This window comes from Aedes albopictus, chromosome 3, assembly GCF_035046485.1.
Source record: "Aedes albopictus strain Foshan chromosome 3, AalbF5, whole genome shotgun sequence".
Classification (NCBI taxonomy): domain Eukaryota; kingdom Metazoa; phylum Arthropoda; class Insecta; order Diptera; family Culicidae; genus Aedes; species Aedes albopictus.
Genome location: NC_085138.1, coordinates 370,183,682 through 370,203,778, shown reverse-complemented (window position 1 = coordinate 370,203,778; position 20,097 = coordinate 370,183,682). Strand labels below are relative to the sequence as shown.

Genomic DNA, 20,097 nt, shown 5'->3' with positions numbered 1-20,097 from the left:
TGCGGGTGGAATTATAACCTCATTGAGAAATGTCGACTTGACGTATATAAGCCCTTCGTCGGCTTTAAGCTTATTTGCGGCTGCTAGCATGTCAAAACATGGTTTCAGATTATGGACGCCGGGAGAGCTTAAGCTTAAATAGCTGTGGCCAAGAAGAATGCAATTTCCAGATTTTTTTTTTATTGTGGCTTAATTTTATTGCTCTTTCTCCTCCGGTTCCTGTCCGGTTGCTAGGCTTGACTGGGAAGAAGATACCGATCAGGCTGGCGTCGTCGTGAAGAGAACTGGAATATAAGCCCAATTCGCATGCCAATTTGTTTCGATCGTCGGATTAGCCGTGTTTTATAGCTGTGACTTTTTGATGTCGTGTTCGGTGCAGCGAAGACTTCTATAGGTCACTGTGAATTAATATGAGATTACATCATATATTTTATTTGTGATTTGGTAATCCAGTTTTACCTCGCTTATGGCTTTAAGTTTATACCTAGCTGATTAGTAAGGTGCCTCCTTCTTCTTTTTTATGCCGTAACGTAATTACTGGGACAAAGCCTGCTTCTAAATGTTCAAAATCTATGAAACAAGGAATGTCGTGGGTTTTTTGAAAGTTTTATGGGTGTTTCAAGAGGTTTCCGGAGAATTTCAGATCAAAGAAGTTTCAGGAGGTTTCAAAGCATACTACGTACATTTCAGGGACTTTTAAGATGATGGGGGGGGGGAGGGTTTTTCAATGGTGCTTTAGGGGGTCTCAAAAAATCTTGGGGACTTTCAGTAGGGTTTTATGGGCGGTTTCATAGGGTTTCCAAAGAAGGATTAGATTAGAGATTTTTAAGACGTTTCAGGGAGTCTGACAGGGTTTAAGGGAGTTTGCAGAAGGTCTCAAGAGGGTTCAGAGACGATTCTGGCGTTCTCAGAGGGTTAAGGGGGTCTCAGTAGAATTCAATAATTTCAGAGGAACTTAAGGGGTAGAAGAGGCTCTCAAAGGGTTCTACAGGATTTCAGGGGCGTTCCAGAGGTATCAGTGGTCTTAAGGTATGGCCCCTGATCCCACTGATTTTTTTTTTTCAGAAACACCCCTTCAACGTAACACAAGACGTAACATTGTAACGTGCAAGGGCTCAATCTGAATCAGAGGGTTTAATCTGAGACCCTTCTGAAATCCAATGATGAACTGTTTGACCTTGTGTTTGACTGACTCGTACAAGTTCTCATCTTCTGGTAATTTTATCAAAGGTACTCTAGAAATGCTAAAAGTTGGCCTGCGAACACCATAATAGTGTGTGGAACCTTTTGGACAGGGAAGTCCGTTTTTTTTGGACGTTTTCCGCTTGTATCAAGGCTTGTATTCATTTATTTCTAGCCATGAAATATACACAATCCCAGTAGCCCTGTCCTGAGAGTCCTGCCAATCAACGATCCTTGTAAAGATGTCATCCCGCGGATCTGGCTCCACGTCCTCAGCCGAGAGCACCAACTCCTACCCCAGTCTGTACAGATCTTTCCCAAGCCAGCGAACATCAATCGGTTCATCATCGAGCTCGGCCTTATCCATAACCTCTTCCAGTACAACACCATCTCAATCAGTTTCCAAGATCCTCAACGTCCCACAACGTGAAACCACCTGCTCTACGATTCCACCTCGTTTAAAATGGGACCGCGAAGCTCCAGCACCGAACCGTCCTTACGATTCCCGAAACTTTGACGCCCCATTCAAACCTCTCCAGCCGTACTTGAGCGAACTTGGAGGTCTGGGCGTCCCGCCTCGTAAACCATGCCACTCACCCAAACCGGACCCGTTCCGGAAGCGAACTCACGTAGACGAAATCTTCCACAAGCGTGTCACGGATGCCGGCGCCTTTTCCATCACCGAACAACCCAAGACAAATGTTTGCCTTCAGATGAAATCACCGGAAATCGAGGAAGTTGCCGTGGAAGCCGTGAAAAGCGTGATCCTTGCGGACAATATCAACTCCGATGCAAACAGTTCGAGTGAGACATCCGAGTCGGATGGGGATCTGTCGGAGATGAGTTGGAGCGCGTTCCAACAGCAACCAATGCGGAATGAAGTGCTGAAGCAATGCAAGCGATCGTTCTTTCAAGCCCGGAAGGAACTGTTTAAGCTGCGACAGTACGAAGATTACCTGGAGGAGAAGAATAGACAACCGGAAGAGGTGGAGTCGTGGGAGATATCGTCGGAAAGTACTGTGCAATCGGAGGAATCGCTAGAGGAGGATTTTCTAGGGAAGAAAGCAGAAGAAATAGTGGTCGTAGAACCAAGCGAGACAGTCGATGAATACAAACCAACGGAGATTATGCACGAAGATGATAAACCGCACTTACAGGAACATGAGCAGTCTTACATGGACCGGATTCGAGAGCACATGTGGAGCAAGTACGAGGCGAAGGAACAACAGGAGAAAGAGGATCAAGCCGAGCGGGAACAATCACCGGAACCATTGGATGAAGAGGAAGTTCTGAAAAACCTTCCGAAGCAAGATTACTTGAATTTGAAAAAGCATGAATTGCGGCAGCAGCTAGCTGATCGCTTGGAGGAGATCAATCTTTCGATGAAGCGGGAACCGAAGGAACTTCCCCAGACGACGGTTCAATTTGAAAAGTATACGGATGAGCTGATGCGAGGACGCAGAGAATTGCGCGATGAAGCCTTGCTGGTCGATGAGCATTACAAGAAAGCTGGCTTGGAGATCGACGTTCCAGAGAAGGATCTAGAGCTGCGAAAATTTCGAGCTGAGGACCACAAGAGTCAAACGGAAGAGTCGGAAGCGGAAGAAGATGAGGAGAAGTTGACAGACGCAGAAGAAGAACCAATCGTGCATACTTGCATGACGCGACTAGAGTGGGCACGTTGGATAGGTCGGTGCACTAAATTGGAGAAGCTGAAGTTACCGCAGGTGAAAATTCCTCGCCTACCGAGGGTGGTTCACGAATCGGAACAAAGTCCGATAAGGATGTACATTAAGGGATTGCACAAAGAAGATAAAGAGTTGAAACGAGAGAAGAAATCAAGTCAGGAGTCATTACCAGCAGTAGATGCAAAGCACAGGGAGCCGAAAGCTGTCAAGTGGCAGTTGAAGGAAATGTTGTACGACAAGCCGAAGGAATACAGGATTTCCAAATTCGTACCGTACAAGCCACCGATACGGCCGTTTCCCGAGTTAGCAAAGGATAGATACAAAGTGAGTCAGGCGGGTCGTAGAAGACGACGCGATCGGCGAAAAAACCACATGGATTGGATCGATCAGTTGGTGGAAGAAATTTGTCATCGAAATTATTTGTAATGAAATAAATAATCGCGTCAACGAATAACATTGAATTCTTTCAAGGTGAACGATTTCTTTAGATATTCGCCTAAACATTTTTTTTATTCCCTCTGAAATCCTAGGGATGTTTTTCGAAATAATCTTCTAGATTCTTTCTTGAATTTTAATCCGGGATTCCTCCTTTGAATTCATTCGTGATTACTTACAAAATCCTTACTCTGAAACCAAGATTTCTCTTAAAGTTCCCTTGAATTTATCCCGGGTTTTTTTCCTGGATGTTGGCTTGGAATTTCTCAAGGGTTTCTGCAAAAGCTCCTCCCGGAATTTTATCCATACACTTTCTTTGATTTACTACCAAAGTTACTCGCTAGACCTCTTCAGGAGTCTCTCTACTAAACAGGAAAAAATCCGATACCTAAAACTAGCAAAATGCCCTGACTAAAATGTCCTCAATACAGGTTCCCGCGGGGGTAATTCTGACACCCGCGACAGGATCAGATTGGGTTGGCCAGTTCCACAAGTCTACTACCAGACACGAATTAACCAGCTGGACATTTTTTCCGCAGCACACCACCATTAAACGACACGGCCGCTCGTGTAACACTTGTGTTAACAAGGTTCCTCTCACTAAACTTTCAAAATCGCGAATCGACCACTCTTCTGCTGTCGACTGTCGAGCTAGTCGATTGCTGTAATAGCTTTTCTGGTCGACTCGACAGTGATAGCAGGTGAACCGATTTAATCGACTCGAGTTATAAAATAGCCCCTTGAGTCTTAAATACGAAAGAAATGGTTTTATGCTACGAAAATGCACCATTAAAAAGGTTATACCATCTTGACTCATTTGGTCGTAACGCCTGTTTAGAAATTTAGATTTGGATTACTTAAATTTATTAAAATGGCAAATTAGGTCATGGAATCATGAAGCTTATGAACTTATTTCATAAACACATAAGCACGATTCATGATTCTATAATTTGTCATTTATGATCGTGTTTATGATTCATATTTTGGTGACCCAAAATGCAGAGACATGAAATCATGATGCATACATTTTGTAACAAACCATTAGCCTAATTCATGAAAACATAAGCATAATTCAATCATGACAGTGATGAGATGAATTGAGATTGTTATTCATGATTCAAATATCGTTAAAGTAAATAAAAAAAAAAACAACATATAAACATTATTCGAGTCGGGTATTTCGGCCAGCCTTTATCAATATCATAACCAAAGCAAGTTCAAGAGTCTTACGGTCTTGAAGTGGGTTGTAGGCCCGTTGCTCGTAGGAAATCGATATGGCTATGGCTGGAAGAACCAGTCCAGCTATTCCACTCCATTCTTTTCCTGCAAATATGTAAAAACCCTAACTTAACAAAACATGCCGATCAAATACAAAAAACGCTTTGGCCTAGGCTTCGGCAATATTTTTTACACGCGCTTCTAATATTTAGTTTTTTTCAATACCTCACTAATTTACCACCTCAAACTCGGAGAATATAAAAATGAACGATCCAACGGGACGTCTTGATGAAGATGAGCCATGATTCTATTACTAAAAGTTATGTTTACAAGAATCAGAGCAAATGGTTTCATGATTATGAGTCATATTATATTTTAAACGAGAATAGCTTCGCGTCACGCTTTTTGCAATAATGACTTCTGGCAGTTTTTTCTTTGTTATGGCCATGTAAAAGATTATAATTTTTAGTCAAGAATCGTCAGTAGTCATGATATCATGAAGCGGTGAGGTTTATGATTTCATTACTTTTTGGTCATGAATTCGACAACGATTTTTACCCGTTTTTTCAGATTTCTGCTAAAGCTCCTCATTACATTCAGAGAGATTTTTTTCACATTATCGCACCTCGTGTTTCTCGCGGGATTCCTCCCGGAGTTCCTCCCAATATTTTCTCAGAGTTCCTTTCGAGGAAAAGCCCTATTTCGGAATTGCTGTCTAAATGTTACTCCGTGCATTTTCGCGGGGCTTTATAAGAGTTTTCTTTTTCTTAACACACGAAACTACACATATCTTTTTAGAGGTTTTCTGGGATTTCTCACGTCTATTTTTTTTGGGATCCTCCTGGAATTTTCCTAATATTTCCTCCCGGCATTTTTTTCCGAAAGTTTTCCCCTGACTACTGAAACAATTGCATAACATGTGCAAAGGGCCTAAGTGTAAACAAACATGTTTTTGTTGATCCACGCTTATCAGGGAAGAGCAAACTTCAAGCTATCTGTGAGTGGTATGGGTATGCATGGATTGATCGTGTATTCAAAAAAATCATATCTCAAAAACAAAACAACATACATTTCTGATTTTTTGATATGTTACGCCAAATTTCCTGAATTTTCTGATAAAAATATGAAACCAGGGTACCTCTTTGGTCCCGAGACCACGAAAACGTGAAAAGCTAATATATTTGCATATTTTATGGTACTCTTTACATTTTATCCCCTTTAACGTATTTTTCCTGAAAATTACAATTCAATAGCTTTCAAACAAAAAAAGAAGTTTAAAATCGGTCAAATGGTTCAAAAGTTACGATTTTTTGAAAATTTTTAGTTTTGAAAAACCTTGATTTTTTGGACCACCCTATATGAAAATTGGTCACCCTAATGACGAAATAAAAAAATACGGGTCTAATTATTTCCGAAGAACTACAAGCCCACCAAGTTTCACGACAATCGGAGATGCACTACATATATCGTTTTTCTATGGAATGGCTGATGTTTAGTACTAATAATAATAAATTTGCGACATGAAAGAATGCCGCATGTACACTGGATCATGACGAACATTTATGAAATTATAAGCCTTATTCATGAAACTCGTACGTATCGTTTAATATTCTGGTTTCATCGGCAAAAAGTGCCAATAATAATAAATTTGCGGCATGAAATCATGTCGCATGTACTCCAGAAACAAGATGATTTATGAAATCATAAACTTCATTTTTGATATTTGTACTTATCATTTATAGTTTCGGTTTCATTGGCAAAAATATGGAAATCGCGTTCAATCAAACAGAAACTAGCTACAAATGTTAAACTAAATTAACTTATAACCGCTTCTAGTTCCAATTACTTTTTGGTAGTTCTTAACTCGGTAGCATAATTTATGTTTTTTTTTTCATTCCTGTTCGGGTTTGTCACTGCGACCAGTTTTTAGATCTATTGTGACATTACCCGTATCCTTAGTGTAGTGCATGTCGCATTACTCAATTGCCATTGAGGGGCAATAAAGTATCGATTTTGTTACAGTTTCTGTTTTGTTTTCTTAGAAAACAAAACAAGAGTACTGATATTGACCATGTATCGGAAACCTAGCATCACCCTTGTTTTACTGCTAAATTCTCCCCAGTAAGAAGTTTAGAACCCGGGTTTTAACATTAGCAGCAATACCATTCCAATAATGGAACATATGCTCCGTAATAAGGATTCTAGTATGTTCCTTGCATACCAGCACTTACCTTATGTTGAATGATACGAAAAGAAATGAGATCCTCAAGTCAGTGATTTGAATAAGGCCCGTCATAGGTAATGAAGACAAATATCATTTCTGGGAGGTTTCTGTATGAAAACCTGAAAAATGATACGGATAAAGTTATATTCTTTTTTTTATTTAAAGAACACTTTATATTACCACGAAACATTGCATTGCATCATGCCACTGTTTTAAGGTTTTATGACTCAGCGTCACAACTCAATGACTCAGTGGCATGGTTCTATGACTCAGCGTCATAATGTTGCATAAAGGTAAACAAGAACAGGTTTGTTGTAATGTCTTTGGCAACCATGACTTTTTTTTATAAAAAATGTGAAAAATATTCATGATATTCGTTGCTTTCGTCATGATATTATGACTTGTAGCCCCTGGGCTTGGATTATATCTTCCAGGAAGCTTTGAATTCAGGCATGTAGCCGATGTGCTTTGATGTAATGATTGGAATAGCTGAATGTATAATCAATGGCAAACAATTCTGTAAAAATCAGATCTTCAAGTCATCTGATATAGTTATACTGATCATGCTGCTGCATAGTATATCGAACATTTGTCGAAGTCATTTATGTGCCGGGAAAATATAATTCCAAGTTGGTGCGAATATTACAAACTGAGAGAGGGTAATAGGCCCAGTCAGACCCCTGAGGCGCTGTCCATAAACTACGTAGACTTTTTTTCGGCCATCTCAGACCCCCCCCCCCTCCCCCCTCGTAGACTTTTGTTCATACAAAATTTTCGAAATTTGTATGGAGCGTAGACTTTGGTCAGACCCCCCCGTCCCCCCCTAAGAGTCTACGTAGTTTATGGACAGGCCCTGAATGGGCAATGTGGGTTAGTGTATGAGAATGCCATTGAAGGTTTGTAATATTCTCCGAGGCTTTCGAAATCCAACAGGGCGCGTCCCCGGGTTGCGGATAGGGGGAAAAGGGAGATTTTTCGCATTTGTACTGTAATCAGCCAATGTGATATTATCTCCTATGGTGTTGTAGTGCGCATGAATGATCTCATTCTATGGGAATTCGAACCTTGTATTGTATTGTTCATTAACTTCAATTTTCTAAGCTTGACAAGGTTTTGAAGAAAAACATGAGATGAGAGAATTGCCTAATAGGAAAGTCACATCAGCAAAGCTTTTACATATGCAAATGCTATCCATGGGGTCATGTCTATGTATGGCAATGACTGGTTCTTACCTAGTAGGCCTTTTTTATTAACGTCACTTTAAACAATGAAGTTCATTCGTGACGGTTACCTAGTAGGGGTACTACAAGACCACGCGGACAATTCGATTAAAGGCTTAATTGGGAATAATCTATTTTCCAGAACTGAAGAGACATTTTTTTCGGGGTGACTGGCGAGTCGGAGAGGGTATAGAAGGTTACATTTGTTATAATTGACAAAATAAACAATCGGGCGCTTTTTCTTTCTATGACTTGCTTGGCATTTTGTGGATTTTTGTTTTTTTTTTTTGGTTTTGGAAGGTATGCGATTTACTATTGAGCCTTAAAATTATTTTGCATCTGAATAGCATTGATATTGTCAAGTCTGTACGAACACCCTAATCCCACACCAAAATACCCTTTTCGTATCCCATGGCGTTTATGTGGTCAGCAAAGACTATTCAGCTATTACCCCTCCTTATAATCGGCTTTGGATTGACTTGCGCTCTCATTGTCCCACGAAATGCTGCAAAATTAAAATGAAAATGATATTATAACTTGTAGCCATGATATCATAAAGCGGCATATTTTATGATGGCTTTTTCGTCATGTTTTTGGAAACGGATTTTTTCCCGTGTATTTTTTTTTCATACGACTTAGTGTGTGAGTGTTGTCTATCTTTTTTTGTTTTTAGAAATAATGCCGTCTGCCACGTCAGAATGCAGCGCAATGTGGGGGAATGGAAGCTAGTATTAATGCAATCGCTTGCTTGCGCTAGTTCAATCGCATGTCAGAGGATTGGAAAACGGTTTTGTGGCAGAGGTTCACGTTTGTGCGTGAATTGCCGAATGGAAGGTAAAAGCTGATGTTGATTGTGCGGTCATATATTTCTGTAAAGATGATGTAGCTTAGTTGATTAAAACGCCGGATTAGCGATACGCGATCGAGGGTGCGAATCGCATCAGAACAAAGTGATTTTTGTTCAAAATATCATTCAATTTGTCAATTCAACACATTGTACCTTCGAATTTTGAGTGTTCTGGTAACCTATCGAAAGGTTTTCCTTCTCTCTAAAAACTTTGTAAAATTTAATTATAAAACAAATGATTGGGCATGACTTTAATATATAATGATTTATCTACCGTAAATGGTTGAAATATAAAGGAGATGCCATAAATATTTAATTTCTCTTGATTCCACTAATCCCTGGCGAGCGAGGACTTATATCTCCAATGCATACCGAACCCAACATTGTCCAATGATAATAGAACAAATTGAATTCTTCGATCCCCATTTTTCGCAATGCGTTCAATCAAGCCGTTCGTTCGCCGGCCGAATTATCGGATGAACAACAATAGAGCCAACAATGTCATCAATTTTTCATACGTTAAACTCCACCGGGGAAGGGGAGGGCGCATCCCTCCAGTAGACCACAGCGAATACCCGGGCGGTGTGGGTTATGATCTCTATCAATCTTTTCCAGGTCGTCGGTTGACCGACCGGCTGGGCATACGACCGAACGGTATGCAGTAGGACGACAAAACGGAATGCCAGCAATTACGTGTGTCCTCCATTTGAATAGAGCCAATCGACATCCCGGCGCAATCAATTCAGGTCAACATAATGAATATTTTCTAGGTTCACCCCACTTATTAGGGCATCACCACCGCCGCGCCGGTCTTCGTCGGAGTGGGCAGATGGATTACGTGAACAAACTCCGCACTCTCGGCCTGGGGGATGGTCTTGTGCCTTGTCTACTCACTCACATTTGATACGAGGGTAGCAGTTCGTTTCAGTGCACAGCGGTAGGTCGTACGCGCAGAAATTATGGACTGTTTCACTATAGCTGTTTACCGCGAGCACAGTTCTACGATTCTCAGAAAACGAAAATATTTTGACACAGGGGTTGCGCCTACCCCCAGAAAAGCACAAAAATCATTTAGTCGTGCCAGCTAATTGAATTAGTGCCGAACGGCACAATTTCCCGAATCCCGAAAATTGGACATATTGGTTAATGGTGTTCCGGTGCGGAATTACACAAAAGAATGGAACCAAATAAATCAACAATTTGCCTCCGGTACTCTTGGTCGCTATTCGATTCACAGGACAGGACCGACCGGAAGTACATGCAGCTGTTGAATGTCCTCTCGTTCTCGTTTGCCTTTCTGTGGGAGGACCTTGAACAAACGCGCAAACGACGTTGAGGATGACGACGACGGTACCCTAATCAAATTGCAACTCAATATCCCTAACTGTATATCGCCGTCATCATCCTTCGACTACGCCAGCGCCAGGTGTGCACCGGAGTGTGAAACGGAAAACCCTGAACCTCTGGGCACGCTTTCGGGATCACGCTACGTGTTAAATTATAATAAATGTTTAATTTACGCATTAAAGGCGGAAATTGAGAACCGGGATAGGTGTTCCCCGGCCGGTCACGTTTGTATTTGGAATAATGATGGCTTGGATAGCTTACCTAGAACAAACATTCGTTTTTGAATACCGCGCCACGCGTTCTTGACAGTTAAAATTAAACTTAAAGTTCGTTCCAGATTAGAATTGAGCAACGTCAATGTTGTTTAGCAACTTACTTACTTACTTTCAGTCCTGGGCACCCACGGTGGTGCAGAGGGCCGAATTGAAAGATCTCCTTCCTGGGCGATTGCCAGCCATCGCCTTGACCTGTGGCCAGATCAAGTTTCTGTCGACTTGCTTGATTTCGTTGTTGAGGCTGCGCCGCCATGAGCCTCTGGGTCTGCCTCTGCAGCGATGTCCTGTTAAGTTCTAATCCAACGCTTGCTTGCAGATTTCGTTTCCGCCCCAGCGTAGATTGTGGCCAACCCACCTACACTTTAGCTCCCGAATTTCTGTCGCTTTTGATGACATCGACGATGGAGCTCCACGTTGGAGATCCGATTGTGAGGCCACCATGCACGAATTATATACCGCAGGCATCTATTGATGAAGACCTGGAGCCGTTGAGTTTTCTCCACTGATACACACTAGGTTTCACTGGCGTATAGCAGCACAGATTTCACGTTCGAGTTGAAAATTCGGATTTTGGTGCGTCGACTAATCTCGTTGTTTTTGCAAACATTTCTTAAACTCGAGGTACAGGCAGAATAACCAAACAAAAACCGTAAGTAGCGCCTACTGCGCAACACAGCCACACCCCAGGAATTACCCTAAGCCTAATTTGCAAAATCGCTCCCAAACGAGTGTGAATGCGTTTCGGATGTTGCTCGGCGAAAATTGCATAACCATGCGGCGGACGATATCAATTTGAAAACAAAAGCCACTGACACGCGACTATAACCGCCGCGCTGCCACCGCACGATAAATATAATCGGTCTGGCTCGGCCCCACGAAGCAGGCAAGTCTCGGGGCTCGGCTCCAACCAGCACTCTGTTATTATTCTCCATAATAACAATCATCCCAATCATCACCATCAGTCGAAGTAGGCAAGACTCAGCCAAAGATCACCTTGAAGACTTGCTTCGATTGGATAAGCTTTGGGGGCAAACGTCGTATTATGGAAAATGCGAATAAAAAATATAAATTTGACCCTCTGACGTAATTGCACACTCGTCTCGACAAATTTGGCTGACCTTGGTACGGACGCAGATGCAAAAAAAAACCTCACTGTATCCTATATAGGATGAAATCAGCCAACGAACGATTCGGAAGGACACAAACGCTCGTAAAAAGAATGATTTTATTGGGGCATTCCGTCAACTATCAAACCACTTTGGATATTAAGGTGTCATGATGCATCATCAGGTTTTCAAACGAATCATTGACTTTTTGCTTTTCAATGATTGTTTGCCTCGCGTTTTTGAAGTGATAAAAAACTGCCAGTTCTGTAGCAACACAGCTGAAAAAGTATCATCGCAATCACCGCGAGTGAGTATATACACTCCCGTGCAAAAGTTTGGGGTCACCCCCTCAAAAACATGGAAATGTTTTTCGGTCATATCTCAGTCATCTTTCATTTAATCCACTCGTTCTCAGACTCTATCGAAAGATCAAGAGTTAGATTTGATTCGTAGGTACTTTTCACAAATTTTATATGGAATTTTTAGAACAAAAAGTTTACCTAAACTTACATGTTTTTCCTAAATCTGTACGAAAAATTGTTTTCCGTGTAACTCGAAATTGGGTCGACTAAATTTTAAAATTTAAGTTGCATTAGAACTCTATTTCTATTCTATTCCTTCAAGGCCATTCATTAGATTTTAGCCGAAAAATTCATAACATAATTCAAATTATTGAGTTCACCGTGCAAAAGTTTGGGGTCACCCTCCAAATGAAGTCTGAGTCGTATTTTTGTTCCAATCGTCATTTTTGTTGATGCAACTTCAATTCTTTATTTGATAGTAGAATGGCAAGACACAGAAATGGTTATGAAATGTTCATAAACTAAGTTCTAGATTAAGTTAAGATAGAAAATCTATATATATAAAAATGAATTTCTGTCTGTCTGTCTGTCTGTCTGTCTGTCTGTCTGTCTGTCTGTCTGTCTGTCTGACCGCTATGGGTTCGAAAACTACTGGACCGATCGGTGTGAAATTTTGTACGTGGCTACTGTCGGGGCCGGGGAAGGTTCTTAGCTTGGTGTGAGACCTCTCCGGCCTCTGGAACGGGAGGTTCCCATACAGGTGACCTGGCGGGGGACGTCCCTATAGAGATGCATGTCAAAAAACACAGTAGGCAGGCAGTACGACGTTTGCCGGGACAGCTAGTGGTATATAAAATCCATACTGAATCAGCTAAGTACGTTATATAAAGTGCGAAAGAGGATGGAAGTGCAATAAAAATGACTGATTCGTGAATTCTACCCTATATAACTGTAAGTGTTATAACCACAAACATACCATTACCCCAAAATCCATAAGTTTCAGGAATGTTACATATTTTAATTCAAATGGCATTGTCATCAAAAAGTTATCCCTTTGCTTTGCACCAAAACCCAAAATCTCGAATGTATTAGTACATTCGGAGAAATGGCATTAATTGTAATGGTTTTCGGGGTAATGGTGTATTTGTGGTTTCAACACTTACAGTTATATAGGGTAGAAATCAGAAATCACGAATTTGTCATTTTTATCTCACTTCTCTCCTCTTTTGCACTTTATATAACGTACTTAGCTGATTTAGTATGGATTTTATGTACCATTTTTTATCTTAACTTAGTCTGGAACTTAGTTTACGAACATATCATAACCATTTCTGTGTCTTGCCATTCATCTATCATAGAAGGAATTGGAGTTGCACCAAAAAAATTACGATTTGAATAAAAATCCGACTCAGGCTTCATTTGAAAGGTGACCCCAAACTTTTGCACGATGACTTGTAAACCTAACTCGATAATTTAAATTATGTTATGAATTTTTCCGCTAAATTCTGATGAATGGCTCTCAAAGAGGATAGAAATAGGGTCTAAAACAATTTTAATTTTTAAATTTGGTCGACCCAATTTTGGATTACACGGAAAACAATTTTTCGTACAGATTTAGGAAAAACATGTAAGTTTAGGTAAACTTTTTGTACTAAAAATTTCATATGAAATTTGTGAAAAGTACCTACGAATCAAATTTAACTCTTTATCTTTCGATAGAGTCTAAGATCGAGTGGATTAAATGAAAGAAGACTGAGATATGACCGAAAAACATTTCCATGTTTATGAGGTGGTGACCCCAAACTTTTGGACGGGAGTGTAGGATGATACATTTTCATACGAATATTCGTTTTGATTGCAGAAAATTATCACTTTGAAATTTCGAGCTACATATCCAAAATGGCTGCCGATGCTGATGATGCCGTAAAAAGCCTTAAACGTTGAGAAGCCCACACAGCCACAGCTGTAAAGGCGTGGGTATTCAGCATGGCCATAATGAGGGCGACGGGTTGAAATCCCGTTCGGTCCAGGAATTTTTCAAAATGACAATTTTCTAGATTTTCTTTGTATCTACCTGCCTGCCACACGATATACAAACGTGTACAAAACAGTCATTGCCAGAGGAAGCTCTCAGTTAATAACTGTGGAAGTTCTTAAAGAGCACTAAGCTGAGAAGCAGGCTTTGTCCCGGTAGGTATATTACGCTAACAAAAGAAAAAGATATTGAACGTTGGAGTTCCTCTCAGTAATCTCACACCAATACCTTAGGCTTGTTGAATGTAAACCTTTCTAAACCTACGGCTGTTCGGGCTCGAAAGGAGTTGATCATCAATTCCCGATCAGCCTAGATAGCCGTGTAGTGGCGGTAGCAGTTCCTTCAACTGGCGAAGAATATCACTACGGATTGTCTGATCCGGTGGTAAGAGGCCACCAAACAGGCGACCCCTACTTCATGGTGTCATGCGGTTTAATGCGTACCGAGCCTAAGAATGGATGGTTAGGGGGTCTAATAAAAACCTCAGCAGAAGATTTATTAGAGAACAGTTAGACGTGGGCTTAATTCAAGAGCCCTGGGTAAATAGTGGAAGGGTAATGGGTTGCTCTTCGCAGAATTGTAGGATTTTGTACGATGAAAGTCAGTCTAATCCAAGAACAGCCATTTTAGTAAGTAGGTGAGCAAAATTTGTCTCAATTACTGATCTTGTAACGACATTTCGAACCCTCTAAGCAGAAAACTCTCTTCGAATGAGTGTAAGCAGTTTCATACCTTTTAATTCCGCCATATGTTGCTCATCCTTTGCCAGATACGCGTATTTCGACTACCACTTGTAATCTTCCTCAGTATCAGTTATCCACTGTGGATAACTGACACTGAGGAACATTACAAGTGGTAGTCGAAATACGCGTATCTGTCAAAGGATAAGCAACATAGGGCGGAATTAAAAGGTACGAAACCAATTACTGAGTTTATTACAAGAGACATTGTTGCGATTAAAATGGAGGTCCCAACAATCTAGGGAAAAACTGAGGTATGCATTGCTTCTGCATATTTTCCGGGAGACGTTGATGATGTGTCTCCATCTTTGGTCTAAGTTTTGTTAATTATTACAAAAAATAAACGCCCAATTTGTAATAGGGTGCGATGCAAATGCCCATCATACCATATGGAGCATTAGCATTAGCATTAGCATTAGCATTAAGCGAGTCGCACAAATTCGTAGGTCTGTACTACCCATCATACCATATGGAGCAGTACAGATATTAATAAAAGAGGTGAGGATCTCCTGAACTACATTTCGTCTAATAATATAGACATATGCAATAAAAGGAATTCTCCAACTTTTGTTAATGCTATTCGACAGGAAGTTCTAGATCTTACGCTTTGTAGCTATCTGCTATCAGATAAGATCGCGAACTGGCATGTTTCTGATGAGGAATCATTGTCAGATCACAAACATATCAGGTTCGATTATAAAGCCGGATCAAATTTAATTGAAAGCTATAGAAACCCAAAGAAAACTAACTGGGACCTCTACAGCTTTTATTTAATGAATGGAAATTCATATAAGGGTGAGCAGATCTTGACTGTTTCACAGTTGGAAAATGCCTCTGATGAGATTATTGATAAAATGATGCTAGCTGCCCAATCCGACAGAGGTCATCCAACAGGGATGTCCCTTGGTGGAATGATAAGCTGGCAGATCTGAGGAAGAAATCTAGACGGTTGTTCTATAGAGCAAAAGTTACATCTGATTGGGTTCAGTATAAACCAGCCCTTACAGAATACAACAGAGAATTGAGACTAGCCAAACGGAAGGACTGGAGACGAGTGTGTGAAGACAAGACATCAATAACGCTCCTACGGCTGCAAGGCTTCATAAAGTCTTTTCGTAAGACCATTCAAATGGTCTTGGAAGTCTTAAAAAAGAAGATGGCAGTTTTTCTGTTGATTCTTCTGAAACTTTGGAAGTAATGATGAGAACTCACTTCTCAGGATCGATTCCTTATTCGGATGAAGAACAGGACTCGGATAAGGCAAGACATGCGTGGTCGACCAATGCCTATCAAAAAGCTTGTGAAATCTTCACACCGTCGAGGGTCGAATGGGCATTGAGTTCTTTTCAACCTTTAAAATCTGCCGGGAAAGATGGAATTTTCCCAGCTTTACTTCCGCTTTGTCCGCTCTTAACCGAAATATTCAGAGCCAGTATTACTTTAGCTTACATACCTAAGGCGTGGCGGAAGGGTCGTGTTGTTTTTATCCCAAAAGCTGGCAAATGGGACAAAACAACTCCAAAAGCCTTCAGACCCATAAGCCTTTCTTGTGTTCTGTTGAAGACCATGGAGAAAATAGTGGATGACTTATCAGGGGCGTTACATGGGGTTCGATGGGGTTTTAGGGGGATTTCGGAGGCGTTTCAGGAAGCTTCTGAAGATTTTCGGCGGATTCCAGAGACATTACAGAAGCGTTATAGGTGTTGTCGGGGGTTCTGGTGGCGTTTAAGTGCGTTACATGCGGTTCGAGGGGATTTCAGGTATATTTCAGAGGCATTTCAAGAAGCTTCGGAGGTTTTTCAGCGGGTTACAGAGATGTTTTTTTAATTCTTCTTAACCACTTAACCTATTTTACAGCTCTTTTGTCCACTAGGGCACTACGTGCCCAAGTCTCCAGTTAGCCTAGTGGTTAAGGTTATGGATCGCCAATCCGGAGACGGCGGGATCGATTTCTCGACTCCCTGGGCATAGCGTATCATTGTGCTTGCCTCACAATATACAAATTCATGCAATGGCAGGCAAAGAAAGCCGTTCAATTAACAACTGTGGAAGTGCTCAAAGAACACAATAAGTTGAAGCGAGGCAGGCCAAGTCCCAGTGGGGACGTAGAGACAGAAAGAAGAAGAAGAAGAAGAAGAAGGAGGCACTACGTGAGCGATTCCAATTGGCGGCTGCACTTACACTTTGTACAGCGCCTAAATGTATTATATTATATTCTAATTCTACTATATCGAACTGGTTTTGCCTTTGTGCTGCTTTCATTTTTCTACCCTGTCCTTGGTAGAATAATGAGCACGATATAAATGATGTGTGGCTATTGTTCCTTTTCCAGTCCGGTTGGGGGTCGTCCATTATGGGTTGCCGTTCGCCGATATCCAACTATCCGGGTCCGTTTGAGCTATGAGAGCTTAGAAGAGGGTCAAGTGCCAGCCGCTCTCGGACGGAAGAGCAACTGACGAAGCGCCGGGGCTGGGATCGAACCCATGACCGTCCGCTTATGAAGCGAACGTGTAGCCACTGCGCCACGGGCCCCGGCGTTACAGAGATGTTTACAGGAGTTTTGAAAGATTTTTGGGGGTTCCTGAAAATAACGCACCTGAAAAAAAAAAACACTCCGGAATCCCCGAAAAAAAACTCTCTAGAATACTTCTTACACCCGCTAAAACCGTCCGGAGTTCCCTGAAATCCCATCGGTCCCCTTGTAACGTACCTGGGACCCCCGAAAAGCTTCTTAATATACCTAAGAATCCTCATAAATCCCCCTCAGACGCGATGTAACCAACTTGGAACCCTCCAAAACTCCCGCAAACGCCTGTGTAACGCCTCTGTATCGTTTCCGAAACCGGCCGAAAATCATCTGAAGCTTTTTTAAATGCTTCCGAAATCTCCCTAACACCCCTTTAACCCTTTGGAGCCGGATTGTTTTGTCTACGCTGCCGTAACCTTGCTGGCTTCGAATACGATTCTTATGTTCGGTTTCATCGCCGGGGTCATATTGACCCCTCCGGCTCCAAAGGGTTAAACCTTGTGTAACGCACTTAAACCCCTCCGAAACCCCTGAAAATGTTTACGTAATGTCTTTTAAATTCGCCGAAAATCCTCTTGAAACATCTTGAATTGCCACCGAAATCCCCCTAATATATCATGCAATGCACTTAAAAGCCTCCGAAACCCCCGAAAACGCTATGTAACGTCTCTGTAACGTCTCGGAAACCCGTCGAAAACCCTCTGAAGCTTCTTAAAATGCCTAGAAAATCTCTCTAAAACCCACTCGAACCTCATGTAACGCACTTTAAACCCTCCGAAACCCATGAAAACTCCTATGTAACGTCTCTGAACACGCCAAAAATCCTGAAACTGCAATGTCTCCGAATCCGCCTAAAACTTCCTTGATCCCCATCCCGAGCAAAGGCTGATAGCAAATTAAAAACTAATTTTGATGTTGTGATATTGCAAATTTTGATAACTCAGGTTGTTGTCGTTTTGGTCGTTTTAACGGTTAAAACTTGGTTAAAACATCAAAACTGAGAGCAGAAAAATGTTCCTGTGACAGCAAATTGAAAACAATTCCTGCTATCGATGATAGCAAATAGATAACTGTTTTTGTTATCAGCGCAAGAAATATTAAAAATCGTTAAATGTTGAGTTTTTCGATTGCTATCAAATCATAAATGCAATAATATAATTGCACTCATGATATATTCCTAAAATTACTTTACATAATTTGCTAAAAGAATTAAAACTAATCTAACATTTAATATTTACATTAATTTAAAATGACAGCAAACCGAAAACAAAATTTGAAATCAAATTAAATAAAGATAAACTTATATCAAAATGTTATATCAATTTGTTGTTGAATACAAATCATGTTTTCGATTTGCTGTAATTTTGTTGGTGGACTTTGCTCGGGATGTAACACCCCTAAAACGCATCTGAAACCTCCCTGTAACGCCCTGTAACCTCTTGAAGCGCCCCTAGAAACCCCTTCGAAACCTTTGAAACGTTTTCACAGGTTTTCACATCTACTGTGACTTGACTATTTTTACGACGATTTTTGAAATAATACAGCACCATTACAGTCGTAAAAAAAACTTCAGTCTATCAAAAGCGGGAAAACCAAATGAGGCTAGATTTTCTATCAAGAAAAACGATGGGAACGAGAACCTTTTGATCCAAGTCTGGCGGTGATATTGTCAGTTGCTAAGTTGCATTTGGTTAAGGTTCAACTCACAATTTATAAGTATTGGTGAAAGCGCCTACTGACTTTACAGAGAGTAAACAAACACTCCTGCACGCGGATGTGCAGATGAGGCAGGTTCGTTAGTGCATTTCATTTGTCTCTTTCCCATCTTCAACTTGTTTATCACGCTGTGCATATGACGCAAGAAATATGCACGCATAGGCAATGGGAGAATAAAAGAAACAGCAAATCAAGAAAAGCCACACCATGTATGTGCACTACATGGAAGTAAATACCGCGCCGGTTGGAAAGTGAAAAACGATTTTGTGCAGTTTTCGCGATTGTGTGGCTATCGCCGCGGACTTTTTCGTGATGTAGTGAATATTATTCCATTTGTGAAGCCGGTGAAACATTTTACACTTCGATTATGGAAGCAATTACGTTTCGAGAGGCAATTAAAAAGTGAGACTGTTCCCGGTAAGATAGTGCTAGTGAAATGGTGCGAGCTGGTGTGCGTTGGGGGGGAATTTGGAAATGATAGCGCACAATTTATAAATTAGCAGTTTTGCAGTGAAATATTGTGAAAATGTTGTGTTTCTTGGTTTCAATGAAAAGGTAAGTGTCCTGAGCAAGCGTTGAAGCTAATTTTAAAATAACTCGATATCAGATAGTGGTGAAAATTCGTGTATTTCTTCATTTTCAATTGAAAACTCACACATGCACGGTGTCAAAATTTCGATTATTATCGAACATTCATGTACCTCGGATTTTTCTTCGAAAATAATTAGTATTTGGGCTATATATTCATAATCAGAAAACTAGAAAATATTTCATCGGCAAAAATTTTTCCATATATTTTGTATGGGACGTTTTTTGGGTAAAAATAGTAATTATTGATTTTTTAGTATGGAAAATAGCCAAAAACTCAGCTGACTCAAATTTTCCCCGATAGAATATTTTCAAATTTTGCATTTGTACATTATAGCCGAAATTCTAACATTCTATGATGAAAAATCCGAGGTACATGAAAGTTCGATAATAATCGAAATTTTGACACCGTGCATGTGAGAAAATTAAGCAAGCATGTGTTAGAAAAACCAAACTGATTTCCCCCTTAAACTGTTCACCGCGTTTGGAGCGAATTTATGCAACGTTTGCATCTTCATTGCACACAGAGAAGAAGTTTGCATTCATAACAACACCAGTTGATGCTAAAAAAAACCTAAATACAATAATGTGGAGCGGTCCTGGTGTGATGGTTAATGCACGTGACTATCACGCCGAGGACCTGGGAT

General features: G+C 40.8%; 2 protein-coding genes across 3 annotated transcripts in view; both read left to right on the top strand.

Moving 5' to 3' along the window:
• Window positions 1-20,097, top strand: part of LOC109432310 (protein unzipped) — a 215,307-nt gene that overhangs the window by 79,285 nt on the left and 115,925 nt on the right. The window lies entirely within an intron of this gene.
• On the top strand, window positions 865-5,896 carry LOC134289573 (trichohyalin-like). The gene has a single exon (XM_062855573.1). The coding sequence runs from the start codon at window positions 1,425-1,427 to the stop codon at window positions 3,294-3,296; it is 1,872 nt and encodes a 623-aa protein (XP_062711557.1). The 5' UTR covers window positions 865-1,424; the 3' UTR covers window positions 3,297-5,896.